Source organism: Barbus barbus (genome assembly GCF_936440315.1).
Source record: "Barbus barbus genome assembly, chromosome: 4".
Lineage (NCBI taxonomy): Eukaryota > Metazoa > Chordata > Actinopteri > Cypriniformes > Cyprinidae > Barbus > Barbus barbus.
Window position 1 is genome coordinate 21387187 of NC_136732.1, and position 22519 is coordinate 21409705.

Consider the following 22519-nt stretch of genomic DNA (forward strand, 5'->3'; position numbering starts at 1 on the left):
GTGTCCAAAATTGTCCAAAATGCTTTTGGGGCCACTGTGCACAGTGATTTTAAATAGATCATATTTGATTAAATTATGGATACATTTGTATATTACTACTATTTTTGATTTATTGTTTCTTTGTTTATTCCTGACTTTAGAAAGGTACAGTCGAGTGGTATGAAGGAATAATATCAAACATAAAACCAGATGAAGGTGTAAGTATTGATTTAATTACCATTTAAAAGTGTTTTCAAATGTAGTTCCAACCATTTATCTACAGCACAAAGAAAGCTTGGAAACCAACATGAATACTTAGTTTCAGTGGACCTTTATAATGTGACTTATATTAACATATAATATAAAACTGGAACAAACAAAAAATGTTGTACTGTACAGTATGTCTACATTCGTACTGCTGTAGTTAAAGCACCTGTAGTTTCTCTGTTGCTCATAACTGAACAAGAAAGCATTGGTCAGGCATTTCAGTAGCTGATGTTCCTGTTGTCTGCACATCTCTACAGACTCTAGAGGAGCAGCTGAGGCGTTTGGTTATGGTGGTGGATGCAGTATGTGTTGATGTGCAGAGAGGACAAAATGTCTACAACAAGCTTTATTACAGGTATCTTTAGACATGTGTAATTTCAGAATTGCAAAAATTAATGACTATTTTCGAACAGGTTTCCAAAGCATGCTCCCTGCCCACCATTGGTCGGTCAAACAGTCCCACTACAAACTCACGCCAAGTCAGGATTGCTGTGTTGGGCAGCACTAACAGATTAATGTTTTGATTGCCCTGCAGAGACACAGCATTCAGGAAAACCAGCCTACGAATAGCTTATTTAAATCACACTTAATTTTTTATTAAATGGGTTGGGACACAACAACAATGAAACAAGCTTAAAAAAAAACATAGAAAATGTTTTTTGTCATGTTTTCAGCTCTGTGAAGGTTGACTTCTTCAGCATCTCCTACCGGCAGTTAGAGAAACTTGTAAGTTTGAGTACCCCTGGGAACGCTTAAAAATATGTCTTCCCTTGATAAACAGGAGTCAGGCGATAGCGCTTTAATGCTGTGCTGTGTCTCCAGGTGGCAGATGACGTGAATGTGGCAATGGAGCGAGTGTGTGGGAACCTGGAACAGGAGAGTTCACGACTCACCCAAACCATGGGAGAGACGCTTTTTGAGCTCTACATGTCTCTGAAGTCCCTCAAGCGCTTCAGGGAGTTTCTGACTCTTAAGTTAGTCACTGGGTTCCTCTTAATCCATCCGCATGACTAATTAAAAGAGTGAATGTACATGAGGATAGATTGTTGATAGATTGATGATTCTACTAATTGACAAGGTTATCTACTCTTGAGTGAGCCTGAGGATGGCTTAGTCATAACTGGTCATTCACATGTGGACATTTCTTTTCAGAGACACTAAGATGTTGGCTCTAACTGGATTTCACAACTGGTTCAAGACCTCTATTCATAAATGGCTGCAGATTGTACATGAAAGATCCACTGACAGGATCCGCAAAGCTGTGGAAATGGATCAGGTGAGTTGGAGGCCAAATTAAAGCATTGCAGCATATTATAGCTACCAATACAATATGTGGACAATTAATTTGAGTTCTTCAATGGTGATGTCGGAAAGAATAGCATAAAATAGCAACAGATTATCAGCCTGGGCCTATTTCCAGAAAACTATGGACTGACTTAATATGAACATACAAGATTAATTTTAAAAACACATTTAAAGTGTTGTACAGCAATAACAGTGATAGCAATGCTGCAGATGAGTAGACAGAGAGAAATAGCTTATGAAAGGTGAGGAAGATGGTGTGTAATGGTTTCCATGCATGCCACTGAGTCATTATAATACCCATTTCCACTTTAAAGACAGCATATCTGCCCCCGCTGGATTTTATTCATATAGTTTTCTGCAACCGTCATGCCAATAGTTTGTTTATACCAACATTGGTTGCCCACCCAATATTTAATTTTCAATTATATTATTTAATTTTATAATAAATTATTTTGTTAAATATAAATGTATTTGTTTTAATGAAAACAAATTAAGAAAAATTATAAGAATAGCAGCATAAACTGTATTAAGTTTAAAGATATTTTTGTGGATTTCCTGCACTTTTCACAAGACTTTCTAGTACAAGTTACAATGCTTTTGGGATTAAGTTGAACCTATAATTTTAAGAATTTTTATATAATATTTTCTATGAACTACTTACAGTTCTTTTTATAAAACATGGCCCTGGCCGAAAATGTTCTTCAAGGTAAAAAGTAATGTTTCTTTTAAGAACTGTTCACTGAAAGGCTCTATGTGGAACCCAAAATGGTTTTTCTATGGCATCACTGCGAAAACCCTTCAGTTTTAAGTGTGTGCTGAGAAGACAAAAATCAAGTTAATGTACCCCACTGAGAGTATTGTGTTGGCTACATTCCGTAACATGTGTCTGATACAGCTGGAGCCGATCCAGAGTCAGGCCAAACACAGCTCCTCGGCGGTGGACGTTACGACATGCTTCAGCCAGGTGCGGGAGTTCTGGGCCCAGCTGGCGTGGCCTGATTCAGCGGGAGCCTTCATTTTCATCACACGCCTGACAGACGTGAGCTCCTCTAATCTCTAAACTCCACTTTCATAAGCATGCAGTTTATGCTTGCACAGCTGGGGAGCGGCGGTCAAAAACACTGAAAATAAAAAGCATGCTCGTAATGGAAAGGAGAATTGATGGTTTCACCCACATAACGCAATTCTTTCTTGATGTGTGGCAGAATTTCTGCAGCGAGGCGGTGTGTCACGCTGAGCTGATCAAGCGCAAGATTGAGAGGGGCCAGCTGGGACGAGACCACAAGAGTTTCATCGTGCAGGTACCACTTCTGGGCAAGGGAGGGTTAGCTTTCATTACGAGCGAAGTAAATGTCAGCGTTGAATGCTTCTCCCTGACAACACTGACGTCTCAGTGGTGCGCCTGTGTCACAGTGTGTCTGACCTCGTTAGCACCCCCTTTTTCATTTTGCACTATATGCTTTTTCTTTCTCTCCGCCCCATTTAGACCTCCTTATTTTCTTCCTTTTTGTTCTTTCCACTCTTTACCTCTCCTTTCCTCTTTTCCGATATCCCTTCCTCCTCTTCCTGGCTGCTGCTTTGGCGCAGGTTTGTGTTGCTCTGAATAGCACGGAGCATGTGCGCGTGTACCTGGGGGGTCTACCGCGGGAGCTGGACTGGCGGGGGGTCGAACAGGCCATGGAGGAGTCGTGCGGCTTGGAAGGGAAGGAGCAGGTCAACAAGTCCCTCAATGGGCAGCTCTACAACGCTGATATCGACCTGCAGAGGGAGGCCAAACGCCTAATCACACACCTTACTGATAGGGTAATGGCATACATAAAGAAGCACAGTTCAACTGCTAAGAGACCTGACCATACCAAGAGCTATGGCCACATACTGTACAAGCATGTTATGCTAACGCTAAAGCATATTGTTCCCAAACATAGATTTCTGAAAATTAGATATCTGGGGTGCCTTTCCCATTCAAGGAAATAACTCATTACTTAAAGGAATAGTTCACCCAAAAATGAAAATGAACCCATGATTTACTTACTCTCAAGCCATCCTGAGTGTATAGGACTTTCATCTTTCTGACGAATACAATTGAAGTTACATAAAAAAATGTCCTGGCTCCTCCAAGCTTTATAATGGCAGTGAATGGGGGTCGAGATTTTGAAGTCCAATAACACACAGCTCCGGGAAGTTGATAAAGGCCTTCTGAAGTGAATTGATGCATTTGTGCAGGAAAAATGTCCTTATTTAAAACTTCATAAACTGTAATCTCTATCTTCCACTAACTGTTTTATGCGCATTCACGAGAGAGTGGCATCCAGCGGATGACATAAGACATAGGCGAACGTGGTGATGAATGCGAAAGCGCAAAGAAGAGAGCAAAACAAAACACCGGTCATGAATTAGAAGTACAAAACGAGGATTTGTAAAAAAAAATTTAAATGTTGGAGGATTTTGATACAAGCCAAAAGTAGACTGGTTTTCCTTTGTTGTAAACAAAACTTGGTTCTCGCAAGACTATCATATTCTCACTGGAGCCGTGTGGAGCACTTTTTATGATGGATAGACACTTTTTTTGGGATTCAAAATCTAGACGGCTATTCACTGCCATTATAAAGCGTGGAGGAGCCAGGACATTTTTAAATATAACTTTGATTGTTTGAGAGTGAGTAAATCATGGGTAAATTTTCATTTTTGGGTGAACTAACCCTTTAACTATGTAATTTAATGCAACATTGGATAAATAAACTAACGTCAGATTAAAAAGAATTAAATTAATTTCAGATTATTTATATAAAAGCTGGTCATGTCTGTTTCCCGAGACTATAGAGACATTGTCGCTCAGCCGTTGTTTGAACCACATTGGTTTAACAATATAGAATTGTCGTTAATGACGTCACAATGTTGTGTTGGAGCAATAACTTATGCTAGTTAATTCAAGGTAGAATTAAATTCAGGTGTAAAGTTATGTTATGCATGTTATGTAAACAACAAAGATGGCATCTGAAAACATCTTTGTTATTTTTTGTTCACCATTGTTTTACTTTATTTCCAGATGTTTGAAGTTCCCTGAGAATACAAGAGCGCATTCACACATGCGCACTCTTTAAAAATGCCACTTTTATTCTCTTGAGAAACATGGAATGTGAGATATAGATTGTATTCCGTCATCTATTTATATAATTAAGTTTGCATCAAACTATGCTTATGACCACATTTCAAGAGCAGTAGTTCTAATTATTTGCAAAGTTTAAAGTTTGCGATGCTGCTTTGCGAATGCTTGTTGGAACTGAAGTTTTGGGGGAAACCAAATCATTGAACTATGTTGATAACAACAGACATTGTGAACATAGTTGGCTAAGGATGGTTTTGTGAAAAGCACCCCTGACTGCTGCACAGTTTCTGGGGTAAAAAGTCAATTACATAAAATGTTGTCCTACACAGATGCTTCCTGAACTCAGAAGATGTATTCAACACATCAGCCTGTCTCCAGACTCCATTAACACTGATGAGGTAAGTATGAATAGACAGAGAAATAACATGTAATTATGGCCTAATATGTTTTTCAATGTATGTCCTCTTTGATGAACTGCTCCAGGCTGTGGCTCCTCTGATGAAGTACCTAGATGACACTCTAGTCATCCTCAATGAGTCACTGGTTAAAGAGAATCTAACAAGGTAATTACTTGCTTCATTTAGTGATAAGGGGGACATACTGTAAGGATAAAAGTAATGACACACAGATTTATCTTTGGAAGCATATTTTCCAAGTAAATTTGGCTCTGTAAAGTGGTAATCAACTGCATGTGAAGGAGGTCACTGTGTCCGTGAGCGTGATCTTTCTGGTTGTTGTGCACCCCAGGGTTCTGCAGAGTCTGTGGGAGCTGCTCCTGCGGATGATCTTGGACACTGTGGGGGAAAACAGGGGCGTCCAGGTGGAATTCTACACACGGTTCCAGTACACCGTAGAGGTCAGTCACATAGCTGCTTTTCCACCGGTGGGCAAAAAACATTCTCGTTGCTTAAGCAATTCATGTTGATCCAGACCAGCCGGTACAGAAATGGCTTCATTTTCCACTGTGGGGCTGATAACAGAGCTCGTAGTACAATATATCTGTTGTTGCCTCAGTAATCAGTGCTGGGTAGTAACTGATTACATGTAATCTAGATTACATAATCAGATTCCAAAAATTAAGTACTCGAAATCAGACTACAGTTACTTTTTTTTTGATTACATGAATACATATTATTCACACAAGTCTTTGTCTTAGGAAGGCTTTTGTCTTTCAAATGCATAAAATCACATGTTTTCCATATGATAAGAGCAAAGTCAAATCCTTAAGAGGAAGAAAACATTGATTATTAGTACAGAAATGTCCTACTTTTTGTCAACTGAACTTCTTTCACCTATTTACTTGAAGTCCACCTGAGATTTGGAAGTAATAGTAGAAAGTTAATAATTAAGTAAAACATATGCATGTTCATGGCTCTTTGACATTGGTTAATTATCACATTAAAAGCAGCTAAACAGTTTTTTAGTAAGCATTTTATTTTGATTGTTTTTTTTGATGATTTATTTTAGTTTGACATTTTTATGATTTAATTAATTATTCACTTTTGGTTGGCAGTGTCTTTACAGACGCCAGTTTGGAAAAAATAGATGTCATTTAATGTTTAATGAACTTCATGATTTTAATGACGAATGGAATATATTTTCATTCTCTTTGTATTTTTATATCAATATGGTACAATATTATCTTATTTAAATCACTGTGATAAACGTGTTAGGTCTAAAAGTAATCTAAAAGTAATCAAAAAGTAGTCTGATTATATTACCTAAAATGTGTAATGTAATACGTTACCAACTACAATTTTGTCATGTAATTTGGAATCACTAATGGACTACAGTTTAATCTACCCAGCTCTGTCAGTAATCCAAGTGCTTACATACAGTTTGAGATGTAAATGGCGACTGCAATATGGAGGATGATCAGATATTTCTGTTTACTACATTGAAATAGCATTTGGATACAGAGAGAGACTGGTAGCCAGACAACAGACTAGGGACCAATCCTGAGTATTGACGTCATTACATGCAGTCTACCAGCATGGTTCCAGGTTGGGAATGGTTTGTAATCGCACCGTGCCGAGCCAAGCTCAAGTGGAAATATAACCGTAACTGTTCCTTACCATTCTTTGAACTGTTTGGCCCGATGGTGGAGAAGCGGCTAATGAGTATCACAAAGTCCTTTTCAAAGAAATTCAGTTCACTCTGTGACTGTATTTGACAGCTGTTTCACTCATACAAGACCAACTCCTATACTTGAATGGGGAAATATTAAAGTCTCAAAAGCTTGCCAATCTCATGTTTAACATATTTCAAATCAGCCATAAAATCTGGAATGAACTGTCCTAAAAAATTATTTTCTTATGCTCAAATAATGTAAAAAAATTAATAATTTCAGGTTGGTCTACATTTGCAGTCCCAAGCGTGGGTCTCAGGACACCAGCTGTTTCTATAGCAACCAGAGCTTCTAACAGCAGCTGTAGTGATGCGATGACTTTACCAGGTGGCATCTGGCTCTTTTACTTAGAAGACAGGATTTATTCTGCCATATCGTGCGTTACTTTATTAGTCTAGTCTTTGTGTTAAGCTGTCATTTTAGTTTTTATTAGTTTTAGTCACGTTCATACTCTTTTTAGTCTAGTCAAGTTTCAGTCAACTAAAAGTCTGAGCATTTTAGTCTTATTTTAGTCAGAATTATCCATTACTATTTTCGTCTAGTTTTATTCGACGAAAACTGATGACATTTAGTCTAGTTTTAGTCAATGAAAATTGCATTTTAGTCTCTTTTTAGTAATTCTATTTAACCCAGTCAATATAGTACAAGTACCTAGTAGCAGTGGCATATCGTGGGGTTTTAGTCAGGGCCTTCAGTAAGCAAGGTTAGTTGTGTATAGGTTTATAGTGTTTTTTTACTTCATTGTTGTATGTCTGTATTTATGTAGCACCGTGGTCCTGCGAGGCACGACATTTCGTTCCACTGTATGTCCCCACATGTAGCGGAATGACAATAAAGCTCAACTTCAACTTCAGCTGTAAACATCTTACACATCTCTGTTACAGCTAACGCCGCTATATGCATATAATGCACACATTATGCTGCACACAGGCTCTCAACAAACAATGACGGCTGATCAACTATTTTAATAATAGGCTAGATTGGGGTGGGTTAAATGCAGAGTAAATTTCCCTACATGGTCAGTAAAAGTAATCTGCCAATACACGGGTCAGTATGCACATTCATGTCACTCTAAAATGATGACGCGCCCAAAGCAGCAAAACTGTACAAATTCATCCACACACCGCACCACAGTATTATCAACACACCACCTACACCTCCATAACAATGTGCATGATACAATACTCATCAAATAATAAAGCACTCACCTGTCACTTGTAAATAAAGTCCATGGGTCTGTCGTTCCATGCCACTTTACTCATATTTAAAAGTAAACACAGCCAACAAAATAACTTGTGCTCGGTGCTAGCTGTTAGCCACTGATAGCACTCATAGTTGCAATCGTTGAAATGACGCATACAACCTTTGCTGGCCTTTGTTAGTGAATTCACTTTGGTTGTAGGTCTTCCTTTCTCAGTTATTCTCTTTTGTCTGCAAAAGTGCGCCTTGAAAAAGACGATTTTAGTAGATCGGCAACAAGATCTGGTGTAGGCGCTGATGACTGCAGCTGCCATTTTCTTTTCGTTTACTTTCATGTTCGTACCTTAGAAATCCTTGACTAAAGGGGCGGTCTAACGCTGGGGGTAGCACTGGGCACGTAGCTGGACCCAGAGGGCGGGCTGTCATTGAAAGTCAAAATTTGATTGGCTGATGATTCTGTCACTAATGCTTGTAACAAATCAGATGTGACGTCTTTCAACAAAAGGTTAGCACTATCTGTAGTGCTGGCCTCTGACTTTTTTATGTAGGATATTCCAGTTCAACCTCAACTAAACTAATCATAGGCAATTTAGTGGACATTACACCAATGAAAATTATACCTAAATAATCAATAAAAACATTTTTCACACAATTTAGTTTTTTTATAGGGCCAGCAGAGAAGGCCCTGCTTCCCCTGACGGCCCACCACTGCGCTAGTAGTATAGACGAAACCAAAATTTTCTTTTAGCCAAACCCATTTCCAACAAAGTTATCTTGTTATATGATTGTAACCTTATAGACTTAAGAATACATCCATGCCAGACAAGGAAGACGCTCTGATTTTAATTTACAACATTTATTTTACCAACCAAACATGTTAGCATATTTGTTGTTGTCTTCTAAATAATGCCGCGAGTGGGGCTTGAGGAAGTGACGTCGCCTGCATCTGTGCAGTGCAATCTGATGCAGCTCCAGAAGTTACACAGGAAACAGAAATACTGCAAAATAATAATAATAATAATAACGCGACTAAACAAGACGAAATAACGTTATAACATTTTGTTTCGTCTCGTTTGTCAATGAAAATAAAGAGACATTTTAGCATAGTTTTTATTTTGCAAAACACATTTAGTCTTATTTTTATTCGTCAACAATATTGCATTATATATTTAATTATCATCATCGTCACATGACCAGCATTTACGTTGCGTCTCGTTTTCGTCACGTGATAAAGGTTCGTTGATGACGATAATTTTCGTTGACGAAAGCAACACTACTCTCAGTCTGCATTCACATTCAAGGTTTTACATCATGCCTGACACCGTCAGATATTCGCCATTGCTCTTGGCCACAGCTCGGTGGAGAACTTAGGACGTCCCTAGTAGCATGTCAATATGTGAGATCCACTATTCCAACAGTGAAGAACTGGCAGGAACTCACCACAGATTTACATGAAAACTCATGAAGTGCCGAGCAAGCGTATGGGTTGAACATGTCGTTCACCATATAGTTGGTCTATTAGCATAACAAGTCTCAAGAGCGTGTTATGGGAGTCTGCATGTCTGCTGGAGTCTGTGCAGTCAAAGAAAGTGCACAAGAAAAAATATACATAAGGCATTAAGTACAATGACTTGTACTGATTGTCAGTCTTGTTACCTTAATTACAAACTTTTTATGCAGACACTGGTGCAGTTCTTCCACGCTGATGGAGAAGGACTGCTCTTGGAAGACCTTAAGAGTGGAGATTATAAGGTATTCTTTAATCAATGCGGCTGACAAAATGAATAAGTATGGACTGATGCACCTTCCCTCTTCCTTCCTATCAGGTCCTGGATGAGGAGCTGCGTCTGAACAAATGCTCCTCCTTTGAGCTGATCGAACAGTATTTCCTGGAGAAAATCTCCCAGCAGGTGGGTAGGAGTCCTGCTGAGCCGCCACAGCTTTTAGCTCCAGCCCTGCAGAGAGAGGAGGTGTTGATTAGGAGCTAAGACATCACAAATACTATTCCTTCCTCTGATGATTAAAAGTTTACATCAGTCATTTCCTCTTTGACTAAGCGTTCTTTGCACTGTGAAAGATTTCGCAGCCTCTGACTGTGTCTCAAATCCTGCTAAGCTGACTTGCTGTCTCCTGTCTACGGGGGCAGATGTCTGCACAACCAGCATGTTACGAACCGAACCTCAAAAATGTCTGATCTGAACTGCTTTCAAAGGCAGCAACTTTGTTAACTTCTTAAAAAAAAAAAAGTTTGCTGCCAAACAAATATCATTCCCCACATAAACTACACTAAAAGCATGTCCCACAGTTGATGTTAGCATGTTACTAAGCTAGTCAATTCTGTAATAGTTCAAAGAAAACTAACTAAGAATTTAGAGGTTACTTAATGTGGGCATTCAAGTGATTTTGCTTAGGGTATGAAAACTTTTCCTCCATTTTCATGTGTAGCTTCATGATTTAGCTAAATGAGTGGCATTTCCATGCAAGCTTTATAGCTTTACTTCATGAACATTAAAGCAAATGCACACAAAATAAATTTTCTTCTAAATTGACATTCCTGTATCCGGAAAGTCAGTGTTAAAATAAAAACCGGTGGTGGTATTCATGTAAGGTAAATATGATCATTCCGACATGACCTAAAGTAAGATTTATCCATTAGCTTAATATCACTATATACATGCGAGATACATGCAGGATTGCCACAAATTTTGGCCACAGTGTGGTGGGCCAATCTCAAAAAGTAGCATCATTTCACCACCTACAGTTTGAGACAATGTTCACACCAGGTCCACATCTATGGTGGCTAAAAATGCTATTTCACTTGCTTTTAAGGCACAACCTGTTAGAAAAATTTTCACTAAAAGCAATTGTAGAGTTTCAACCTTGCCTAATGTGTTAACTAGATGGGAATGTTATATGTATTATGTGCTATATGGTAATCTTTAACAGATGTGCATTTGCTTTACAGAGAATCTTAAAGCACAGTCGTTTTGGTCGTATCAGTGTGAAGTGTTACTATGATGCACCTGAGCAAAGACTTACTGTGGAGATATTACATGCAGCTGACCTTATTGCCCTGGATGCTAACGGTAAAAAAAAAAAAAGAAATATGTATATAATTATTATTATTGGTTATTTATTTTGTATGCTCATTTCCCTTATGTTACATTTACCTTTAGATCTCTCTCTATTTGTTCAAGGAAATATGTTAAAAACACTAGTAATGTAAGAACATCTCAAAATGATTATCAATTCCCATGCAGTGCATTATAATGTTGAGATGCCTAAATGAATTTACAGTATTGTATTGGTCTTTCTTACATTTGGTCAATTATAGTTTTACACTGTAACAAATTAGTTAGCAAACTAGCTCTGTGTGTTGATTCTGATGAGAAAGTTTCCCTAAAGCATTGACACTATTCCTTTTCTGCCATGTTTACTACTGCTATATCCTTCCTAATCTAGTTACGTACTGATATTTTCTGTTGTTATCTGTTACTGGATTTGTCTCCAAATTCGTGCTTTCCTAGGCCTCAGCGACCCGTTTGTCATCGTGGAGCTGTGTCCACACCATCTGTTCCCCACGGCTCGGAGTCAGCGCACCCAAGTGAAGCTCAAAACCCTGCATCCGGTTTTTGATGAGCTATTTTACTTGTGAGTACCACACCAACTGCTTACCTTAACACTTGAATTCCAGCACCCCAAACAGCCCTTTGATCCCATTGCTTCTTCACAGCCATGTCAGCCCTGAGCAGTACAGACACAGGTGTGCCTGTCTGACCTTCACTGTGATGGACTATGATTGGTTGTCCACTAATGATTTTGCTGGCGAAGCTGTTGCCCCACTGAGTGACTTCTGCTGGCCGGGCAGACCAAGTGCCACACCTGCTGGAAAGACCCTTCAACCGGTTATCCTGCATTTGTCCCGCCAAAAACCAAGCGGTATGCTAATCTGTCCATTTTATCCAACTACCAGTGACATTTCTCCTTAAGAGTAAGCATAAAACATCTTAAATCAGGGGTACTAAAATCTGCTTCTGGAGACCTGAACCTTTGTGTAGAGTTTAGATCTAGTCCTGCTCTTAAACACCTGCCTGTAATTGTCTAGTAATCTTGAAGACCTTTATTAGCTGGATCATATGTGTTTGATTGGGGCTGAAGCTAACAGTACCTTCAAGTCCTTCTGGGAAATTCCTATACGAGTTCGCAATCACAATGTGATTAAAAAAAAATGAGAAAGAAATATGCAAACATCTGCCTAAGACAAAGTTCTATTTCTATAAATAAAAAGCACAAAATGCACATATTCTGTTTTCTAGCTGTATTTTATTATTTTTGTGTTGCTATTATTTTCTCACAAACCTGTCATCTATAAACCAGCGAAATGGGTACAATTTTCCAGTAAATGTAATTGATATTTTCAGATTCTTCTTCTCCAAAAAAAAAAAAAATTATATTCAATAACAGATTGCTTCCACAATGATTCTTGAACCATTGAATTGGCATTGAAGAAAATCTCAATTTTGCAAAATATGTTTGACATGATTTAGAGTAGCATAAACTCTCCAAAAAAGCTACTTTATAGATACGGTGTTGAGTCCTATGGAATAATGTGTAATTGTACAGTAAATATGACAGATTGCTGATTATTTCTACATTCAGAGAGAGAAAAGCAAGTAGGACTGGATAGATTCCATTGTTTTGTCAGCATTGCTTCCAAACTTGTTTAGTATCTGTTGCAGCCTGTCCTCTTGAAAGGATTTCCAATTTCATGTGTCATTGTCTATCGAGAGGTCTGCCACCTCAACATTATTGTTGTGTCTGGTCTGATGGATTCATTTCTGACCGAGTTGCTTCTTATGATACAGAGAAGCCCATCATGAAGATGCTGGAGGCTAGAACGGGAGACAAAGAGGCTCAAGAGTTCGTGCGAAAGCTGAAAGAGATCGAGAAGTCAATGGAGGAAGAGTAATGTGTCCCCTGTAGTGCACGTATTTCTGATGGTGGTCTTTTTTACCTGTTGTACTATGTTTACTCTTTAAATGCAAACTCTTTTAAATGTATTTTTCACTGTTGTCCAGAAAAAAAGGTAAGATCATATTTAAAGATCAGTATTTTATCATTGTTCAGCACTTAATGTGTGCTGTGTTTTGATGTTGAAGCCCTCTGATGGAGCTTATTGTTCATAGGATTGTATGAATTTAGTAGTAGAGGGTCTATTTTGAAAGAAACATTTGAATTCAAACGCTTATCTGAGCTATAGATTATGACTTGAACTCAGAGAACTTGAACTTTGAAATAAACAGATGTTTACTTGAGGATTACAAAAGTAAGAGAATTTCTATACATGCAGCAGTTTTGCATGGCCATGTACACACTGCAAATAAATACGGTTTACTGCAAAAAAAAAAAAAAAAAAATTCTTGATCAGTATTTTTGGCTTGTTTTCAAGTCAAAATATCTAAACATTCTTTTAGAGATTTGTTTTCATACAATATATCTCAAATTAAGGATATTTTCTGACATCTGATGAGTAAAAAAATATAAATACAGGAAAAACCATTTGCAAGGAACTTGCAAGAAACTGTCAATTCATTAACTTTTTTTTGTTCCCTTTAGGAATAGGAAATTAAATATTTTGTTGATGTTTTTTGTGTAAAACGTTTTTTTTTCAGGTTTATACTGTCATTAAACATTTTGGGGTTAGTAATTTTTTTTAAGTCTGTTATGCTCACCGAGGCTATATTTATTATTATTATTATTATTTTTTTTAATTTAAATGTATTTATATTTTCAAATGTAATTTATTCTTGTTTTGGCAAAACTGAATTTTCAGCATCATTACTCCAGTCTTTAGTGTCACATGATCCTTCAGAAATCATCCTAATATGCTGATTTGCTGCTCAAGAAACATTTCTTAATATCATAAATGTTGAAAGTAGTTGTTCTACTTAATATCTTTGTAGAAATTGTGATTTATATTTTTATTTTTCATGATGAATACAAAGTAAAAACAAAGAATAGTTTGTAACATTATAAATGACATTTACTGCCACTTCTGATCAATTTAATGCATCCTTGCTAGATAAAAGTATTAATTTATTTAAAAATCTTACCGATCCCAACCAACTGCTAATATTTCTTTAAAAATAGCTAACACTAAACTGAGTGTCTCAAACTACCAACCTACAAGATAGTTTCTCACAGCTCCTCGACTTTATCTTTGTACCAAGTCCATAAATCAAATGTCATTTTCAACTGGCCTTTAATATTTCCCCAGAAAATTTGAGGTGGAGAATGTTGGCAAAAATGACTCCAGTATTCCACACACACAGAAGGGATTCACTGCCACATTTAAATGCAGTCGTCACTCCCAAAACTTTGTAGTGTGTACGTGGCCTGCGTGTAGCATGAAAGGCAACAGAATGATGATGACTTTTTCATGTAATCATACAGCTGCGCCGATAAGATAAATGTTTACCTTATTATTGATCAAAAGTGTTCTCTGTTTGCTCTTATCAAGGAAAATACGTTCAGAAAAGTCCTTTATCTTAAACTGTGAATGTTCAGTATTTGTCCTTGAATCCCACTGGATTGTGTTGAGATTTTATCGTAGCATTTCTGTAAGATGTTGTCTTTCGTAAAGAATGTATTCGTTCATGCCAAGTGGTTTATCAATTTACGGGTTTAATGTTCAGATGGTTCTCTTTTCTTGTATTTTCTCTGCCGAATGACTTGTTTTTATTGCCAGTAAATGATTAGGGTAAAAAAATAGGACTTTTTCACATCGCAAAGGCTTTCCACCACTATGTTTTGAATGTCTGGCTACTTTTGTGACTGAAGCAGTACAGTATGGGGGTTTATTGGATTTAAGAACCATTCTATCGTGTTCTTTCCCATCTGTACAATGCCAGTAGCTCTCAGCAGGCCACTTCCTGTTCAGCTATTATAACTTCAGCCTGTTACATTTAGTCACCAGCATCTCTCTTCTTCTGACCTTCACACTTATCATGTGCTATTCACTGCTTGGTGAGTGAAAACCACCAGAAATGAGCCACTCGCAAACAAATGAAGGCCAAAGCCTGCTGAAACATACCGCAGCACACAGCAACACTGATATTACTGCTCCACTTGAAACATGCTCAAGAATGTGATACTGTCAGCAACTCTCTGTCTCCTTTGTGACTCCAGTAATGCTGTAGATGGTGTGTGTGCATGCACGTGTGTGGCTGCGTGCACTTTGAATTCAATAAACAGATGATAACGATTAGAAAGAGACTTGTTTATGCTGAAAACATGTCAAACCTTCATTTGAACAGTCATTGTGTGATCATTAAGGGTTTTGGGGTATTTTTTGTGCACATGGGGTTGTGGTGGCCTTCAACATCTCATCTTCTCCCACCAGCAGAGACGTCTTCAGCCTCATTATCACTGCATGCTTTCAAACCCACACTGCAACCGAGCATCACAATTCTGCAGTTATTCCAGGTATTTGATAAGAATGGCAGAAATGCTGAATTGTATAGGCCTACCCTTTTTTTTTTCATTCTTAAATTTCATTCTAAAAAATTATAAAGTAAAGCACTGTTTTGTAATGTGAATGCCTAAAGACAGAGTTATAGTATAATATAAATTTATCAACCTGATTTTTCAACGTGGAAGTATTTTCTGTGAATGTCTGAGACTTCCGACTCATTAGCCGCCAGGTAAATAACTAGAAGAATAACGAAATGCAGTAAATGGTAGAATTATTTAAGATACAAACCAGTGTGTTTATGAAGATAGTAAGATAATATGATGATAAATACCAGTTTGAAAAAAATATCATGTAGATTAACAGACTGTTTCTGTAAAATAGCTGGAAGGAAACCGGAAGCTCTGCACTTTCAGCAATGGCCGCGCCCGCTCTCACGTTATAAATAAGGTTGTACACATTTCAGATTTGGTGTCTATTAAGTTTTAATAAAAAAATGTTTGAATACACTGCAGGACAACACTCACGAGGAGGAAGTCACCACCAGGTGTCCCCACAGATTTCAGTATTACTGTCTTTAGTTCCTTGTCCGGACACTAGATGGGAGGTGAGATGGGTCATTTGTAATCGTTAAGAAAATAATCCGTTATCGTAAAACCCTGCATCGTTAATAAACTGACATGGCTCTTTAAAGGACATATAACAGTATCATGAAAGACAAAATGTCAAAACGCCTACTGGAAGAGGTGGGAAGCTAATCTGTGTTGCGTTGCAGTAATTATGAGCACTAAAGCACAGAGAACACATACTTATTAACTCCACTTATATTGTATAGTTATTATACTTATAATTTGACAGTCCTAGTTCAGAACTAGCATGGCCACACTGCCTCGTATTGTTTACAATGTATCATTAGACTGCTAAAATTATATGTTGTGTTTTAATATTGCTTTGGCTTTGAGGTGTAGTCTAAACCTTTTGCATATGCATACTAATCATAGAAAAGAGAAATACAATTTTTAAATGTATTTCATCTATTTGATGTGAGTGAACATCACAAAGTGAACCTTGTCAAATATCACATGTCTGAGTCATATTTCACCCTAGTTAATTGTATCGCAAAGTATGATAATTATTTGCATTATCTATTTTATTATTTTTTAGAAAATTACACATTGCTTACATTGTAAAGAATTTACATCATGATAGTATTAGCAGGTATTTCATACTTGTATTTAAATTACATTTGTCAAAAATTATTTATTTCATTATTATTATTGTTGTTATATTTTAGTACCTTCCGACTGGTATTGCTCCATTGAGTTGTGCTCGGAGATCAGCGTGTGCTGGAAACTGGCCTGAAAGGTCCACTTCCAGCCTCCTTCCACATGTTTGTGTCTTGGCTGCGTCTCATAAAGCCAGCCATGGGCTGTTAAGCTCTAAGTGGCTCCTGCTGATGGTCAGGCTCTGTGGACTGTTATACCTGGTGTGTGGGCCTGATTGGACCCAACAGACTAGTCTGTGTTCCAAATAAACCACTTTGCTGCCTAAACTGCCTACATAGTCAGCTGTCTTCTAAGACAGCATCCGTAATGGAACCTCACAGGTGAGTGATTTGGAATGCTTTACATGGGCAGATACAACACTCTGCATGGATGATAATTAAATGTAATGTTTTCGGACACTTAATGTTAATAGCAATTTAAATGAAAATTATTATTACTTTAAATTTATACAAAGTTAAACTTAGACAAGTGCTTTAAAGTGTTTTTTGAGTACATCTTTATATGTAATTTCATAATTCTATTGCCTTGGTATTGCTAAAGTGTAATTGTACTGAGGCATTTATGGTAAACTAGAATATACTTTAATGTCATTTCCATTGAAAATTGTATGTCATGGATTTAAATATATTTTGTAATTACACTTTTGTAATGACAACGTTGCACGTTAGTAAATAAAAAAAAACACATTAACTAAATGTACTATCAGCTAATAGTACAGTTTTATTCTTTAAATACTTTAGCATGTTAGTTAACAAATGAAAATAAGTGTACTTTATTAATACATGACAAAACATTATTAAAACTTAATGGTTCAAAAGTAATATATATATATATATTCAATACCAATAAGTTTTTTTTTTTCCCCACAAAGGAGCTTATGCCAATACATTTTGGGATTGCCTTGCCTACAAAGAAATATGCACTAATGCCTTCAAATCTGGCGGAGGTCTGGTATATCAGTCCATGTAAACAATATGTGTATATTTTGAAAAAGCATTCATGTAAGGAAGAAGACGCCTTCAAATGCAGCCTCTGTAAGCAGCCAACTACGATTTGGAAAAGAGCAAATGACTCACTCATTGCCCTAAAGCACTTGTTCACTTACACGTTCATTCAGATGTTCTGCGAGGATATAGATGAGATCCCCTGATGTCACGAACAGGAACTGTTTTATCCATATGGCCATTACGTCACATTATTAACACATAACAGGCTTAGCCATGTCTGGTGATGGGGGAGGGCTAATTGTATTTCCATTCCACTTGTAAGACATGTTAGTCTTGATGGACATCTCCTTACACATGGTCCTCATCCAGCCTGAACTTCCTGGACGTAGTGTTGTTAAAAGAGACAGATGCAGCAGGCCTTTTTAAAACCCCTTAGCACTCGTCCTGGATGTGGATCTCTCCGTGGGGAAGCGAGGCCCTCTTCTGAGCGCATGTGTGAGGGCCACATAGTGCTTGGGACGCCTGCCTCAGAGTAACAGCTTGGTGGGGAACCGTCCCGAATCACGTGGGCTGGCTAATGAAGAACAGAGGGTAGATGAGGAGAGAAGCCCACTGTCAATCCTTTATAAATATTACACAGAATGACTAGAACGAGAGTATGTTTGATAAGATGGAATGTGCTGATATGAACGCCCACTCACCGCTGAACGTCCTGAATTATTCAGAGGACATGCACTACAGCGTCTTCATAAACATGAGTTAATTCTCTAAACCACCACATGGATTTGGTAATCAGCACTTTTTTTTATTTAGTTTCAACTCATTTAGAAAATTTTATCTCATTCCTTAAAGGACTATTCTGGGTTGAATAGCCTGCAACTTAAGCTATTGCTCTAGATGCTAATGATTAGCACAGAAAAAAGCTTCATCCCTCAGTAATGAAAACACATTTACTCGTTTTAATGCTCTAGCAATGGAATAAATGTTATGCAACTGTTAGGCAAACATTTTTCACACTGTTTCAAAATCGGAACACTTAAAGATTACATTTAGAATGGATTAGAATAAAAGAGTGATTGAATCCACAAAGCACTGCCTGCATCAAGCAAACTCCATTAATATTAGGTTATGTAGGCCTAGGCTAGTACATAAACAGATGTTCATCCACTTAGAAAAGTAGTCCACTCTAAAAGGATGTTTTAGCCAACTCAGCAGCTCAAATGCATTTTTAGGAATCAATGTAAAAAGCTTGACATTGTTTATAAAAACCCCCCAGAACACTTGTTTTCAATGTTTAACTACAAACTGAGTTATAAGTAAAAATTTGTTTCTGTGGTAATTTATGTATTTATTTTTTAAATAAATTGTATTTTACACTTATTTTAATTTAACATGCAAAAACAATATAGGCTGATTTCACAGAAAAATAAAGCATGCTAACAATAGCATACTAGTTTACGCTTAGCATACCTCTGAGCCTAACTTCACAGAGAAGTGTAAACTATGCTGCTAACAAACATTGTCTCAATCCTTCTTTTTCACAATTAAAAAGCATGTCCTATATAGTATTGATGTGGTTATTATAAATGTGATCTGGATGTAGTACAGTCGTCATTTTGTCATTGTCATGTGACCTACCAGCTCAGTTTCATCACTTTCATTCACAAATCCTCTCCTTAGCCTTAAGTACCCATCAGATGCACACTTCAGAATTTCACCAGAAGTAGTAGGTCATCTGTTTATTTTTTTCCTACTGTTTTATGAAGACTGTGAATTTTGACATACTACACTGTTCACATACTGTGTTTTGCTTACGCGTCCCTGGACCACAAGGTCATAAGAGTCTTTTTTTTTTTTTTTTCTGTGGGAGGATTTATTCATTCATCTGCTGAATAATTAAGCTTTCCATTGATATATGTTTGTTAGGACGATATTTGGCTGAGATACAACTATTTGAAAATTGCATTTAAAGTTGTCCAAATGAAATTCTTAGCAATGCATGATACTAATCAAAAATTAAGTTTTGATATATATACGGTAGGGAATTTACAAAATATCTTCATGGAACATGATCTTTACTTAATATCCTAATGATTTTCGGCATAAAAGAAAAATCTGTAATTTTGACCCATATACAGTGTATTGTTGCCTATTTCTACAAATATACCTATGCTACTTATGACTGCTTTTGTGGTCCAGGGTCACATATATAAAGGAAGTATGCATATTTGGAAGCAGCCATCGGCTACATTCAAAATAGGCTAGCACACTAGCCATACTACCATATGTATGGCAGAAATATTAAGAGAAGTATGCTAGCATGCTATTTCAAATTCAGTCCTTGCTCCGAAGCCTACACAGGAATACTGGCTCAATAAATAGTGTGAGTTTGGGTTGGGGCTTTTTGTTTGACCAACTAATGACAAACAGTGGAAGGTTGGGAAACCTGTTCAGTTTTTGTTTTTGTAATTCCATTGTGTTATGCCAGTAGCTCAGAATCTCCCGCACCTCTCTCTGGGTGTGTGGAGAGTGTCTGAGAGAAAGAGAGAGAGGAATTCTGGCAGAGGCCTGTGTTTTGGGTTGCGTCTCAGTTTGGATCTGGCTCTGTCAGGTACATTTAACAGTGCTCTGATCTCACGTCCCTTATCTGTTCTCACACAGCCTTAATCCTCCCACAGAAATGTAACAGTAAAGAGTTTCATCAATAGCAGGCCAACTCCCCACGGCCCCTCCGCTGAGTTACACCTGCACGTTCCTGTGTTTGCCCTGAGCAGCCCGCACTTCAGGATTAGTAATGATATCAGAGGGGATATGTTTCCATCTGAGATTTATGCACACAGGGCTGTCATTAACCACAGGGTTAGCGTTACTACTCTCATGTTAAAACGTGTTGTCTGGAAGCTGAAATCCTCTCACGGGGAACTTCCAGATTACCAGCAAGTCAAAGCAAATTTCGTCAAAGGCAATGAATATCTGATCCGCTCTTAAAACAAAACCTTTTGCACAGCTCACTGAATCTACAGTATGGAAAGAATCGGACTATCCCATGAAAGTCAAACCAATAGCCGAAAAGAAAGGTCCTGGCAAACTCTTGTACAAAAAAAAAAAAGAAAATAGTGTAAAATCTTTTGCTTTGTTCAAGAGCACATAATTAGATTCCCACAGACAAAAGCTGAACAGAGGCACCTGTTGAAAGGGCCTTTGGCAGAAGGCCACAGGTGGGCTGTAGATTGGAAGTGGCGTCGGGGTAATTAAGCATTTCAAAAAGGAAGGTTGGGAGAGCTGGGGTGAGGATAGACCGGCACAGCGACTCCTTTGTGGTTGCCAGAGCTCTTGTCAAAGGGAGCAGAAATGATATTGGACAGCTCGCCCCTGAGGAATGCAGCTGGACCGGCAATGGGGGCTTTGCTCGACCCCTTCCACCCCTTCCACTCTCGCCTCAGAGGACTTCTGAAAGTGCAGAGTCACTCTTGTTATCTCCGCTAAAGAGAAAGAAAGTACAGTGAGTGTGCAAAATTAAGAAAGAAGGTAGGCTGTTATTTTAACTACACCACGTTAGGAGACCAATCGTTAAGCAACGCAGGATTTCTTTAATGTGACTAATGCAAGGGAAACCAGTTCAGCAGCCCAGATCCAAACCCAAGATTGGTTTCACCCGGACTCTGAATAGTTTATCATAATTTAAAAAAAAATCTATACCGAGAAATGCCATTTATACCTCGTAAAGGTGCATTTCACAATTTATTTACACAGGAATCGTAATCGTGGGAAACTATGAATCAGCAACAATATGATGCTGATTAATTGGATAAACAGAAGTACTGTAGATCTTCATCTACATCTCTCCAGATTCTGAAAACCAACCACCTATTTTCCATACCACTTGTCTTGTGTAGGGTCACAGGGATGCTACAGTATCTCAGGCCATAGGCAGGGAAACACATTGGATGGATGGTCAAAAAGAGACACATTTATATTGTCTCCACTTCCCTTACCAAAAAGTAGTATACTTCAAGTTCATTTTATTAAGTATACTTAAGTAAAGTTCAAGTAAATTTAAGTATACTTTATGTAGTAAGTATACAAATATCAGTGTACTAGAAGTATACTTGTAAGTGTACTATTTCAATACTCCTTGTTACTAAATTGTCCCACTTTCTAGTATATAAAAGTATACTTTTAAGTATACTTTAAGTATAACGGTAGTAACAGTAGTACATTTTGAGTACACAACTAGTTTACATCAATGTTTTAGCTTGTACTACAATTATACTAAAGTGAACTTATATATAACAGTATATACAGTGGGTACGGAAAGTATTCAGACCCCCTTACATTTTTCACTCTTTGTTATATTGCAGCCATTTGCTAAAATCATTTAAGTTAAATTTTTTTCCTCATTAATGTACACACAGCACCCCATATTGACAGAAAAACACATAATTGTTGACATTTTTGCAGATTTATTAAAAAAGAAAAATGATTACATGTGGAAGCATCTGATGTTTTGGTTTCTTCTTCACTTGTGTTTTTTTTGGAAATTCTGTACTGAAGATGTGTACTAGCGCCCCCTACCATATAACAATGAAAACATGGATTCTAGGAGCACAAGTATAGCCCAAATATATTTAGACTTTTTCTAAATATAAGTCAAGTATACTTAAATGTCAATTTAAGTATATTTCTGAGAAGTACATAAAAAGTAGACTAAAAGTATACTTTCCTATTTTTATTGTTTTTTTTGCTTAGAAGAAGTGAACTAATAGCACACTTGAATAAACTTCTTTTTCGTAAGGGTTGTCCTGCATGCCTTTGAATCATGGGGGAATT

At 37.5% G+C, this 22519-nt stretch overlaps 1 protein-coding gene across 1 annotated transcript in view; it reads left to right on the top strand.

Moving 5' to 3' along the window:
- Positions 1-12954, top strand: part of LOC306869032 (BAI1-associated protein 3-like) — a gene marked incomplete at both ends in the record, with an annotated part of 45582 nt that extends 32628 nt beyond the window's left edge. Inside the window, 17 exons of the mRNA XM_079415584.1 lie at positions 141-197; positions 504-601; positions 921-972; positions 1069-1220; positions 1399-1522; positions 2447-2590; positions 2757-2852; positions 3139-3354; positions 4987-5055; positions 5141-5220; positions 5405-5513; positions 9666-9737; positions 9812-9895; positions 10951-11071; positions 11513-11636; positions 11719-11924; positions 12851-12954. Of these exons, the coding sequence (XP_079271710.1) occupies positions 141-197; positions 504-601; positions 921-972; positions 1069-1220; positions 1399-1522; positions 2447-2590; positions 2757-2852; positions 3139-3354; positions 4987-5055; positions 5141-5220; positions 5405-5513; positions 9666-9737; positions 9812-9895; positions 10951-11071; positions 11513-11636; positions 11719-11924; positions 12851-12954 (1908 nt within the window). The remainder of the gene's footprint in view (positions 1-140; positions 198-503; positions 602-920; positions 973-1068; positions 1221-1398; positions 1523-2446; positions 2591-2756; positions 2853-3138; positions 3355-4986; positions 5056-5140; positions 5221-5404; positions 5514-9665; positions 9738-9811; positions 9896-10950; positions 11072-11512; positions 11637-11718; positions 11925-12850) is intronic.
- Between the last annotated feature and the right edge of the window lie 9565 nt (positions 12955-22519).